Source organism: Nicotiana tabacum, chromosome 23 (assembly GCF_000715075.1).
Source record: "Nicotiana tabacum cultivar K326 chromosome 23, ASM71507v2, whole genome shotgun sequence".
Lineage (NCBI taxonomy): Eukaryota > Viridiplantae > Streptophyta > Magnoliopsida > Solanales > Solanaceae > Nicotiana > Nicotiana tabacum.
Window position 1 is genome coordinate 81,629,795 of NC_134102.1, and position 13,867 is coordinate 81,643,661.

General features: G+C 37.7%; 1 protein-coding gene across 1 annotated transcript; it reads left to right on the top strand.

Annotated features, from left to right (window-relative positions):
- The first annotated feature begins 1,061 nt into the window (after window positions 1-1,061).
- Window positions 1,062-10,802, top strand: LOC142177238 (uncharacterized). Its single transcript, XM_075245709.1, has 10 exons — window positions 1,062-1,365; window positions 1,435-1,526; window positions 1,614-1,877; window positions 2,042-2,209; window positions 2,345-2,408; window positions 2,761-2,934; window positions 3,196-3,349; window positions 3,772-3,934; window positions 9,374-9,855; window positions 10,529-10,802. Exons 1-10 carry the CDS (start codon window positions 1,062-1,064, stop codon window positions 10,800-10,802), a joined length of 2,139 nt encoding a protein of 712 aa, XP_075101810.1.
- Window positions 10,803-13,867: the final 3,065 nt, after the last annotated feature.

Sequence of the window (13,867 nt, forward strand, 5' to 3'; positions counted from 1 at the left end):
ATATGGGCCTGAAGAGCTAAAGAAAAATAAGCTTTTGGAATTCGACACGGTTCGGTTGTGTGTTACGGTTGAGGTTACGGTTTGGCCTGGAAAATTTTTTTGCAAAATTAACTTTGAAACTTTTTTATTTTACCCATTGGTTATTTTACCCTAGGGTTATTTCATTAGCCACTTAGCATATTTTTACATGAGAAAACTCTTGAGAGAGATTTGGAACCTCTTGGTTTGAGTTCGACTTTGGATTAATTATTTTCAAGAATTGGGTTCTTGAGGGTAATCTCCTTTTCCTTTCTTTATATCTAGGATTTCTAATTTGTCGTTCTTTGGAGGAAATCAGATAGTATTTCGATTGTTACTTGAGATGTTCACTTAGGGTTCTAATTTTCTTCTATACTTCATTATTCAGACTACTTTGATTATATTTCTCAAACCTATCATTAGTTTTTCTTTAATTATTATTATTTTTATATTCTGTTATTTTGTTTATCTCGGATCGTATCAGTTGGTATCAAAGAGAAGGCAGGGGTATTGTTGTAATAAACACGTTCCCCATTCCTGAAATCAAGATCCGAATTAGTAAAAATAAAGCAAAAAAGTGTATAGTTCTTGTTTTCGACTAAACCCTAGTCGAGTTGCTTACAAAACAAAAACAAAAACAAATGTTGAGTTTCAAAAAAAAAATCAGAATTTTTTTTATCGAAGTGTTCTTGTTGATTGTTGGGGAAACATTATTTTTGAGTTAGAAAGATTCATTGGGGATTCTTGTTAAGGACGAACTAGTGCTAGTTCATATTAAATCGTTCTTGATATTTAAAACTGACTATTTCTTTCGTTCCAATTCATTCGTGTTTTTCTCGTTATTTTCGTAGAAATTTCTTGGCTCTCGTCCTTAGTTTTTAAAAGTCCATTCTTGATTATATAAATTCCACTCTTAAATTACTTTCAAGAAAACTCATTCTTGGATATGTGATTTGCGAGTTGAGCTCGAACTTTGAGGATTTCCTGGGAGTGAGGCAGAGAATATATACGAGTAAAACGTGAGAATTTATAATTGTGAGACAATGTATGGCATTGAGGATAGTACCAGTAGCATTAAGGCATCGGCTCAGGCTGAAGTATCTAATGAAATATTGCAAGCTATGATGCAACAGATACAACATCTAAATTTGCAGGTAGAAAACTTGCATAGGGCTAATCAGACAATACCAGCAGCTTTGGCACCCGCAGTACATCAAGGTCCACCTCAAGATATGAGGAGGGATCCACCACAAGTTCAAGTACCTCCACAATATGGCCCATATGAAGAATATGAAGATGAAGGTTTTAATGACTATATTGATTATGGTCATCAAGACTTGAGAGAAGGTAGGAGTGGAGCTAGGCATGGTAGAGGATTCGGGATGCGACAATGGAATCAACACAACTGATATGAAGGAGTTGATAGAAACTTGGGTAGCATTTCGATGAAGATTCCTTCATTTGAGGGAACAACTGACGCGGATGCATACTTGGAGTGGGAAGCAAAGGTGGAAAGGATTTACATAGTTCACAACTGATATGAAGGAGTTGATAGAAACCTGGGTAGCATTTAGATGAAGATTCCTTCATTTTAGGGAACAACTGATGCGGATTCATACTTGGAGTGGGAAGCAAAGGTGGAAAGGATTTACATAGTTCATAACTACTCTGAGGAGAAGAAAGTTCAAATAACAGTGATTGAATTCAAGGTATATGCCTCTGCTTGGCTTAAAAGAACTAAGCTTGATCGTAGAAGGGTTGGTGACAGACCAATTGAGACTTGGGAAGCCTTGAAGAGAGCAATGAGGTGTAGATTTGTATCTTCACATTACCATAGAAGTTGCAAAGCTTGGTGCAAGGTCACAAAAGTGTTGAACAGTATTACAATACCATGGAGGTGCTTAGGATGAAGGCCAACCTAGATGAGGTCGAGAAAACCATTATGACTCGATTTCACACTTGGTTTAACAATGACATTGCTAACCAGATTGAATTTTCTAGGGATTTTCATTCTGTCGTATAGATGTTGCACTTGGATACTAAGGTAGAGAGGATACTTAGAGATCAAAATAAGTCATCCTCTGTTAGTTGGAACAAAGATAGAAATACTTGGAGATCTTCTTTGAGTAAGATTAAAGAGGTAAAAAGTGAAGTCAAGCCATCTCAATCAGCTGAAAAGAGTAAAAATAAGGTAGAAGTAAAAGGGGAAGGGAACTCTACTCAACCTAAACCTTACAGAAATTCGAGTTATATTATTTGTCATAGATATCAAGAGAAAGGACATATGGAATACGAATGTCCTAACTGACGAGCTATTTTGATTAAGGAGAATTGGGAATATGAATCTGATGATGGTGTGGAAGAATCTGATGGAGAAGGATCCACAGATGGTATTACTAGTTGTGAGGAGAAAGAGCTCATGAACACACAATTAGTTGTTAGGAGATTAATGGGGGTTTAACTGAAGGAGTGTGTTTCTGATCAAAGGAAAAAATTATTCCATGCTAGATGTAACATTAGTGGAAGAATTTATTTCGTGATTGTGGATAGTGGAAGTTACACTAATGTGGCTAGTGTGTCTCTTGTTGAGCAGCTGGGTCTTAGGACCATGAAGCATCCTCGTCCATACAAGCTTCAATGGTTTAATGATAATGGATAATTGAAAGTGAACAAGCAGATTCTTCTTTGCTTCAAAATTGGGAAGTATATGGATGAAATTTTATGTGACGTGTACCTATGCAGGCTTGCCTCTATTGCTTGGGAGACCATGGCAATATGGTAGGACCGCACTACATGAAGGGAGGAGTAATAGCTATACTCTTGAGTTGAAGGGTAAAAAGTATCTCTTGAAGCCCTTGACTCCACTTCAAGTGTATGAAGATCATAAAAGAGTTAAAACAATTGGGTGGGGAGAAGGTGAGAGAAGTAAAATTTCACTTGTTGAGATTGAGGAAAGTGAAGAAGCATAAAAATTAGAGGGTAGCCGAAAGAGGAATAATGAAAAGAAACCGAGTGATGGTGAGAGGAAAGAGGCGAAAGGAAGATTTGAACCTTTAAAAGCAAGGAGTGTGAAAAGACCCTTAGTGAAGGAATACCACTTTTACTGTGTGTATAAAGGAGTTTATTTGAACACTAACGAACTCTCTAACTCTTTATCTAGTGATTTTATCTCTTTAGTACAGGAATGCAATGATGTCTTTCCTGAGGAGCTACCTGAAGGATTGCCACCACTTAGAGGGATTGAACACCAGATTGACTTTGTACCAGGATCTCAGATTCCGAATAAAGCGGCTTATAATAGCAATCCATATGAGGCTAAGGAGCTTCAAAGGTAAGTAGAGGAGTTGCTAAATAAGGGGTTCGTGAGGGAGAGCACGAGTCCTTGTGCTATACCACTCATTTTGGTACCAAGAAGGATGGGTCTTGGCGTATGTGTATTAATTGTAGAGCTATCAACAAAGTCACGGTAAAGTATCGCTATCCCATTTCTAAATTAGATGATATGTTGGATGAGTTGCATTGTGAAAAGGTGTTTTTAAAAATTAATTTGTGAAGTGGATATCATCATATTAGGATGATTCCTGGTGATGAATGAAAAATAGCCTTTAAAACTATTAATGGTTTGTGTGAATGGTTTATGCCTTTCGGGTTAACTAATGCACCTAGTACATTTATGTGCTTGATGGATCATGTTTTAAAGTCATTTAGAGATAAATTTTTTGTTGTCTATTTGGATGGTATACTTATTTACAGTCATTCTTTGGATGATCATCCTTTGCATGTTAAAAGTGTTCTTGATGTACTTAAGAAAGAGAAACTCTTTGCAAATCCTAAGAAGTGTGATTTTTGTGTTGATAGACTGATTTTCTTGGGGTTTGTTGTGAGTGGGAAGGTCATAGAGGTTGATGAAATGAAAGTAAAAGCCATTAGAGAGTGGCCTTGTCATGACCCAATTACCACTATAGGTCGTGATGGCACACAATGTAACACCCCAAAAAATTTTAAAGTACTTAAGTGTAAAGCCTGATAAAATTTACAAAGAAAATAATATTTCATGGTGCAGGACTAGGCTTATATGTATGAGGATTATAGAAATTCTTCGCGGCAAGCTTGCGAGCCGCGACTCGGACTTTTTGGATTGAGCAATGCACCAAAAAGTAAAGGAATATTTTTGGTGGAAAAAGTGCATTTCTGCGGTCCATTATGCGACCTCAGAATCACTCTGCCGACTGCATAATGGCCACAGAGTGAGGCAGTTAATTGGGTCAGTTGGAAGTAATTATGCGGTCGACTATGCGACCGCATAACTATTATGCAGTGCACTATGTGATCGCAGAACAGTTATGTGGACCGCATAGTGACCGCATACTCGGTCCGCATAACCATTATGCGGTCGCATATGCGACCGCAGAACCGTTCCGGAGCTCCATTTTTGGGTTTTTAAAACCCGACTCTATTTCATTAAATACACTCTTTGGGTCATTTTTGAGCTATTATCTGACATTTTAGAGTGAGAGAGGGTGCCTTAGAGTGAGAAGGTGTTCTCCAACAATTAATTTTCAATTCTTGCCCAAGTTTTGGAAGATTGAGAAGGGAAACTCACTAGGTCTTCATCGTAGAGGTAAGATTCTATACTCTAACCCTCAATTTTGAATTTTGTGTAGAAATGAGTAACTAGCAAGATAAGTTTTGGGCATGAGAGTTATTTATTTTACATGCATGTGTTATCAAAGGGTATAGAAAGATTGTTGAGCTAAAAATGGTAAAGATTGGGTTGTGGGATGATGGAATTCTTCATAAAAAGGACATTGAAACCTTATGCACACCTAGTGTTTGATAAAATGCTCAAGTGAGCTAGAACCATGATCATTTTCCTAATTTTGGTGCAATTTGTTATATTTCTAAAATAGATTGAAGTTGCTAAGAATTCCGAAATGTTTTAGAGTTTACGGAAGCTCAATTGAGGTATGTTGGCTAAACTCTTCTTTAAGAATTAGAATTCTCATTATCCTTGTAAGTTCCAAGATGTTGATTATAAATCGAGTATTACGATAGGTTTTGTGATGAAGATATATGTTCAATTCGTATTTCAAATGCTCTTATCATATTGCATTATAAATTGAGAATGTGTCCCAAACTATGGATTACGTATCCACATATTATAATTTCTAGTCGTGATTTATGTGAAAGTTATTATGCTAAGTTGTATAGAGATTGTGATTGTGATACACCTCCACCCGTATACATTGGGGTGAGGCGGTATGACCGCTTTGTGTGGGGATTATGGTATAGAGATTGTGATGGTGATACATCTCCACCCGCATATATATATATATTGGGGTGAGGCGGCATGACCACTTTGTGTAGGGATTATGATATTGTGGGACTACACCTCTACCCGCTTACATTGGGGTGAGGCGGTACGACCGCTTTGTGTATGGTTTTGGTATTGTTGTGGCACCACCACCCGCATACATTGGGGTGAGGCGGCATAGCCGCTTTGTATTGGTATTGGTATCATTGATGAATTTCCACCCGCATATATTGGGGTGAGGTGGCATAGCCGCTTTGTGTAGGTTCTTGATACTGTGGTTATACATCCACCCACATACATTGGGGTGAGGTGGCAGGGCCGCTTGATTTGAGTTGTGGTATTGTACGTACACCTCCACCTGCATACATCGGGTAAGGCGGCGGGGCCGCTTTGTGTAAAGATGGTTATAGAGGATCTCATCTTAAATCCTATAAAGGTTGTTGATAGCTTTTAATAAGCTTTCTATGGTTGAGATGATTATCTATATTATTCTATTGCCATATTGGTTCATCATAATTATCTTGTATTTTTAAATTCTTAAATTGGTGTTTAGTTTTCATACTAGTGCTATTCGACGGTACTAACGTCCCTTTTGCCGGGGGCACTGCATCTTTAAATGGATACAGGTGGTTCCACAATAGGAGATATTGATCAGTGATAGCAGTACACCTTCTTCCCAGCTGACTTGGTGAGCCCCACTACATCACGGGGTCATGCATCTTTTGTTCTTTATGTATTATGGTTGAGGTATAGCCGGGGCCTTATTGCCGGCATTATCATTGTACTCTTCTTTATCTATAGAGGCTCCATAGACATAGTGTGGGTTGTGTATTGGTGATGGGAAAGACAAACTATGCTATGTTGTGGTTGTATTACTTGTCCATTTGAGACGTTAAAAATGGTGAAACCTTTGGTAAGAAATTGTTAATTGCAGACATGGCCACTGTATTATTTAATTAAGTAAAACATATATTCTTTTTATTCATGAATGAGTTTGGGTAGAAGGAATCTAACAGGCTTGCTTGGTCGGGTTCACTCGGTTGAGTGCCGGTCGCGCTCCTCGGTTTTGGGGCATGACACACAATGTCGTCGCTAGGTAAGCCAACGGTGAACTAGCCATGTAATTATTCTTTTTAATATTTTTAAAGTAATTGATTTTATTTAATAAGAGAAAGATTAATAGGTAATTACAGTAAAGTAAAGCATAAATAGTGAATTTAATACTCAAAACCACAAAATGTCTACTAGAATATTACCAAAATTCGGTGTTACAAGTGTACGAGCAAACTAGTAGAATATACAAAACCTCATATACTACTGTCTAGAATAAGATAGACAAAAAAATAAATACAATAAGAAGAGACTCGGGGCTCTGCAGAACGGGCATAGAGAGCAGCTCACCACTAAGCCTCTGGATAACGGGGGTACGCGCTTGAATGACCGCCAGATGCACCTGCCTCTGATTCTGCACGATTAGTGCAGAAGTATAGCGTGAGTACATATATAACATGTACCCAGTAGGTATCTAGTCTAACCTTGAAGAAGTAGTGACGAGGGGTCGACATCAACACTTACTAAGGGTCAATAAATAGAGTGCATAAATAATAAATAGGCAAGAAATACATCAATAATAACGAATTAATGAACAATAAGTAAATGGTTCTTCAACTAAATATCAATTAGGATCTCCAACTATCGCATACTAACTTTAACAAATAAGATCCATCAAGTAATTATAATTTCTCAAGTCATGAAAGAAATATCAAGTATAATCGGACTCCGAGCAATATCACATACGATTTATGCCAAGGTCATATGACCCAATCAATAATAGTATGTACACTACCGAGGGTCGACCGACGCAAACTATAGATGCATTTATTATACTTTTGAGGCATTCGGTCCGATCCACTAGAAGAGATAATACTCTACAAAGTCCGATTTAACGGTTGCTACAAGAATAATACACAAGGATGCATAATTTCTACTAACGGTCAAGTAATCCTCCAAAACTCAAAATAATGAAGTTCGGTCTTTATGAATCCTTTATCAAGTATCAAATATAATTTAAGTAATTAAACTAACAAGTAGATTACAAATAATACAAGTATTACATGGTAGAGTCCTAAAACTACCCGGACATAGGCATGATTTTTAGCTACATGCGGATTCTCATCATGTCGTGCGCACGTAGCACCAACAATTATTAGCAAAATAATCATTTATAACACTTACGGGGAGAATTCTCTCTTACAAGGTTAGGCACGAGACTTACCTCATTTTCAAGTTCTCTTCCCGATTCACAATTCACACAACCTCAAATCGGTGTCACGCAATCCGAAACTAGCCAAATATTGTATAAACTAATCAATATATATTAAAAAGTTTTTAATTTAACTATAAGAGTAATTTTTCAACCCAAATTGGAAGATTCCTAAAATTCTCCTTCGGCCCCATGTGCCCGGATTCCGGAAATTTTTGTAAATAAAAGTTACCCATAACCTCACGAACCCAAATATATAATTTCTACTCAATTCCGTAGTCATTTTCGTGGTCTAATCCCATTTTTATCAAAACATAGGTTTTTCAATTATCTCGTAAAATTTTCACAATTTTTATGTTAAAATCTACCCATAATGAATGTATTAAACTCATATTGTGTAGAAAATACTTACCTCAACGTGCTAGATTAAAATCCCTCCTTAAAGAGCTCTAAAATCGGCCACAAGTTGAGAGAAATGAACCAAATAAGCCTAAGTCCCGACTTTAAATCATGTTTCTGCCCAGTGGTCCCTTCTTCGTGATCGCGAAGGAAAAAATGCTAAGGCTCAAAAAAGTCTTCATCGAAATCGCGACATAAGCCACGCAATCGCGAAGGCCATCCCCCGCAATTCATCGCGAACACGGCCTTCCCTTCGCGAACGCGAAGGGCATTGACCTGCTCAGCACCCAGACCCAGCTCCTACTATGCGAATGCGACGAGGAGATCCCAACGCAGAGGCTAGTGCCCCAAAGCTTTGCAATCGCGAACTCTTCTTTGCGATCGCGTAGAACAAAAGTCAATATCCCCCAGTTCCTTCATCATGAACACGAGGCTTTCTCTGCGTTCGTGAAGAAGGAAGCCAGCAACAAAATTTCTGCAATTCTAGACTCAACTCCGGGTGGTCCAAACACACCCGAGCCATCCAGGACCCCATCCAAATGTACTAACAATTTCATAAACATAATATGGACCTGCTCGAAGCTTCGGTACACATAAAACAATATCAAAACTAAGAATCGCACCATAAAACCAAATTGAATCAAATTATGAACTTCAAGATTTTTAATTACTCCGAACGCGCTGAATCATACTTAGACTACTTAGAAGGACACCAAATTTTGCGTACAAGTAAAAAATCACCGTACAAAATTATTCACAGGCTCGGAATCCAAAACGGACCTCGATAACACCAAAGTATACTCCAAACCAAATTTAAAGAACTTAAAAACCTTCAATGTGCCAACTTTCAACATTAAGCGCTGAAACGCTCCCGGGTCATCCGAAACCCATATCGAACACATGCTCAAGTCCAAAATTATCATACAAACCTATTAAAACTGTCAAATCTTGATTTTGAAGTCGTTTACTAAAAATGTTGACTCAAGTCAAACTTGGGCATCTTAGGCCACTATTAAGGAACCAATTATTCTGATTTTAACCCGAACCCTTCCCAACCTAAGTCAACCATCCCCCCAAGTAATAAACATTAAAGGAACATACGGGGAGTCTTAATTAGGATAACGAGGACCTAGAAAGTAAAAATAACTGACCGGGTCGTTATAGGCATGTTCCGAAGAGTGTGTCAAAGGTTAGGAGTTTTCATGGTCTAGCTAGTTTCTATAGGAGATTTGTTAAGGGTTTTAGTACCATAGCTAGTCCATTGACCGAGGTTATTTGGAAAGGGATTTAAATGGGGTAAGGATCAAGATGAGGCTTTTGAATTACTGAAGAAGATGCTTAGTTCAGCCCCTTTGCTATAACTACCTAATTTTAGTTAGACTTTTGAGGTTGACTGTGATGCTTCTGGGGTAGGTATAGGTGCGGTTCTTATGCAAGACCAAAAGCCTATAACTTACTTTAGTGAGAAATTAAGTGGAGAAACCTTAAATTATTCTACTTATTATAAAGCGTTATATGCCCTTGTGAGAGCTTTAGCCAACTGGAAGCATTATTTATTGCCTAAGGAATTTGTGATTATAACTGACCATGAGAGTCTCAGATTTCTAAAGAGTCAGTCTAAGTTAAATAGAATACATGCTAAGTGGGTAGAGTTTATAGAAACCTTTCCATATGTTATCCGTTATAAGCAAGGCAAAGATAATGTTGTGGATGATGCACTTTCTAGACGATATGTTCTTATTAATGTATTAACTGCTTATTTGCTGGGATTCAAGAATATTAAAGATTTATATTATAGTGACCCAGATTTTAGTAGTAGGTACAAGGAGTGTGAGTTGGGTGTATTTGAGGGATTCTTTAGGTATGAAGGTCATTTGTTTAGGAATAGAAAATTGTGTGTCCCTAGATGTTCTTTGAGGGAATTGTTTGTTAGAGAGGCACATACAGGTGGATTGATGGGGAATTTTGGAGTTTTTAAAACATGAGAGCGCCTAAAAGAAAAATTTTACTGGCCCCACATGAGGAGAGATATAGGTAGAGTTTGTTGTAGATGTATCGAGTGTATTCAGGTTAAGTCTAAGGTTAAGCCACATGGTTTATATACTCTATTGAATGTTCTTGAGGGTCCTTGGTTAGATATTTCTATGGATTTTGTTTTGGGCTTACCACAGACTAAGAAGGGACATGATTATATATTTGTTGTGGTTGACCATTTTTCTAAGATGACATATTTTATTCCTTGTCAGAAGAAAGATGGTGCATCTTACGTAGCTACATTATTTGAGAGAGAGGTTTTGAGGTTACATGAGGTGCCTAGGTCTATTGTTACTGATAAGGATACTAATTTTGTTAGCCAATTTTGGAGAACTTTGTAGTCTAACTAAGCTATTGTATTCTACCACTTGTCATCCCCAAACTGATGGTCAGACTGACATAGTCAATAGGACCTTGGGTAGTATGTTGCGAGCTGCACTTAGGAGTAAGTACACTTCTTGGGAGGAGAGTTTACCATTGATTGAGTTTGCTTATAATAGATATGCTCACTCTTCCATGGGTAAGTCTCCTTTTGAGGTTGTATATGGCTTTAATCCCCTAACAACTTTAGATTTGATTCCTTTGCCTATGAGTGATGTTGTGAATGTAGATGGTAAGAATAGGGCTGAAGCATTGAAGAGGGTTCATGAGCAACTGCAGTTGCAATTGGAGAATACATATGAAAAGGTTTCCTATACATCTAACAAAGGAAGAAAACTTGTTGTCTTCAAACCTGGTGATTTGGGTTCACTTAAGGAAGGAATGGTTTTCTAATAAAAGCAAGTCTAAGTTGCATCCTCGTAGAGATGGACCATAACAAGTTCTTGATAAGATTGGCGATAATGCATACAAGTTGGATCTCCCAGATGAATTTAAGGTGAGTGCGAAATTTAATGTTTCTGACTTATCTCCTTTTGATGCAGATATGTCGGATTCCTAGACGAATCCTTTTCAAGAGGGAGGGATTGATACGATCCTAGATAGCCCGAGAAAAGTAGAGAATATTGAAGATGACCCTGAATTATCTAGTGGACCATTGACTCGCACCAAGTCAAAGAGCGCCCAAGGGATGCACACCGAGGAGCTTCATGATCTTCAACAATTGACTAGATGATGTTTGGAGAGTGACTTGGAGGATACATAAAAGAATACCATATTTGGAGTCTTGAGGATTGAAGAATCAAGACCCAAGTCAAATTGTATGATACGGTTTCACCAACCATTGGCTACGGTTCAAGAGGGGACTGAAGAAATAAAGAAAATAAGCTTCTGGAATTTAACACGATTCGGCTGTGTGTTACAGTTGGGGTTACGGTTGATGTTACGGTTTGGCCTGGAGAGTTTTTTGGAAAATTAATTTTAAAACTTTTTTTATTTTACCTATTGGGTATTTATAATAACTTGGGGTTATTTCATTAGCCACTTAGCATATTTTGAGATAAGAAAACTCTTGAGAGAGATTTGAAACCTCTTGGTTCAAGTTCGACTTTGGATTATCTATTTTCAAGAATTGGATTCTTGAGGGTAATCTTCTTCACCTTTATTTATATCTAGGGTTTATAATTTGTCATTCTAGGGAGGTGATCAAATTGTATTTCGATTGTTGCTTGGGACATTCACTTAGGGTTCTAGATTTTCTTCTATATTTCATTTTTCAGACTACTTTGATTATCTTAATCAAACCTATCATTAGTTTTGCTTTAATTATTGTTATTTTTATATTTCGTTATTTTGTTTATCTCAGATCGTATCAGCTAAGTTGACTAAAAATAAAATAAAAACTACAATTCGCTCCCCCTCTTATACTTTGAATTGGTATCAGGGTAGGTCTCATATTTTTTCCCTTTGATTTACAGCTCGTGAAAAAAGATCATGTTAAATTATGTAATTGTTGGAGTCCTGTTTCAAGAAGGAATTTCTCATGCAAGACTCTCGTATTTTAACGGACAATCTGTATCCCATTAGAAAGTTCGAATGAAGATCTATGCTAAATCATATGATGTTAAAGTCTGGCGTGTAATTAAGAAGAGGGACTATCCAATCCCAGAAATGAAAGTTGAAAAGAAATCTGAAGGACATATATCTATTAATCCCTTAGATACTGATAATTATACTTATGAGCAAATAGTTGTTATGCAGATAAATGCAAAGGCAAAATATCTTCTGCAGAATACTATAAATGGAGAAGAATATGAAAAATAATTCAAGTTATGCCACAACCAAAGAAATATAGGATAAATTAGAAGTAACTTATGAAGGAACCAACAAAGTGAAAGATGATCTTTATGGAGGCTTATAGTTAGTGGCAATTTATCAGTTTGGGTGCTACAGAGATGAGTTATGATTTGAGGTATTATTTTGGTAGCGAAGGAGGAGGAATGACATGGTGGGAGGTGTCTCACAGTGGTTGAATTGCTAGCAGGTTGAGTATGAGTAGTAGAGGTTGAGTAGTTCGCTTCGGAAGATGGTTAATTCAGAGTGAGAATGTTAGCGTATCGTATAGAATTTGTGGTGGGATAGCCACATGCTTTGAGAAAGCTTTATGTGATTATGGTCATGGTCAACAATGGACTAAGTCTGTGTATTTCGTTTGAGATTATGGCTTATGTGCTTCTGAAGTTTGGATATGAAGGAAAGAGTTTGCTTGGGATGTAGTGTGACTTGGAATTTTGAATGCATGGTTGGACCTTCATTTGATATTAATGGAAATGAATGGGCTCTTATAGCTGGTGGACGACCATGGGCTCAAGAGGGTTTACTGATTTCTTGGTAGTTGTAACCAGGGCAATGACGTTGGAAGATGTCGATATGGAATTACACAGGTGGGCTATCTCCTGTGAGCAGGTTAGTGCTTGCATGACTTTTGATGAAGTTCCTACGAAGAGTTCTACTTTCTACCCAGCAGGAGACATGTATTGCGATGTGAGCCTGGATCGCTTGAAGAAGATGGTACAACTGTCAGGAGGTCGAATGTGAGATTGTGGCTGATAATTCCGAATGTTTTATGAAAATTTTAACAATAGATTGCAAGAAAATTGGCATAATAACGGTATGAGATCATGGTGGGTTATGGATTTATGTGATTGTAGCTTAAAGCTAAGTGGGTGAGCATACTGTCCACGATTGGGTCACGTGGTTGTGTGCCTGTACAGTTTCTGGTCATCGGTACATTGGTGGATTAGCTGTGACTAAGGGTAAAGAGCATCGAGGGTAATTCGAGAAAGAGATTTGATGGCCATGTGTGTTATATTTTTGCCTTATCGGTTTATGTGAAGATTGAGGAATGACTCATAATTTTTACTTCTTCGTGAGGGTGTTGTGAAAGGAAATAGATTCATTCGATTGCTTCTTCTGGGTTATTCGTGTGCTAATGGAGTAGTGGTTGTTAGCTATATATTCGAGACCAGATCAGAGTGGGCGACTCTTAACAACTGTCCTAGTGGGCTCAGGAATTTAAGTGTGGTGCCTAAGGATTTTTGGGTTTGTTATGTGGTGGGGGATTGGGTTTTGCAGCAGAGTGTGAAGGGTACTTGGAAATTTTTTATATTATTATTGGTTCTGTGGTGCAGTGTTAGAGAAATGGGAGAAATAGCTCCGGATTCGCAAAAAATCTAATCAGCGCAGGTGCATCAGTAGAGATACTAATGAGTGCATAAGGAGGTTATAAAATGGCTCATGGGTATTGAGACAACGTGGTCTCATGATTTGGGTCACTTGGGATGAGTGTTGAATGAGGTCTGTTATGTGTTTGAATAGGGTTATTGATTATGAAGGCAAGTCAAGAAGAAATCGAAAGAAGCCGAGTCAGTCTAGCAGTGGTTTGGGCCAGCATGGTTATG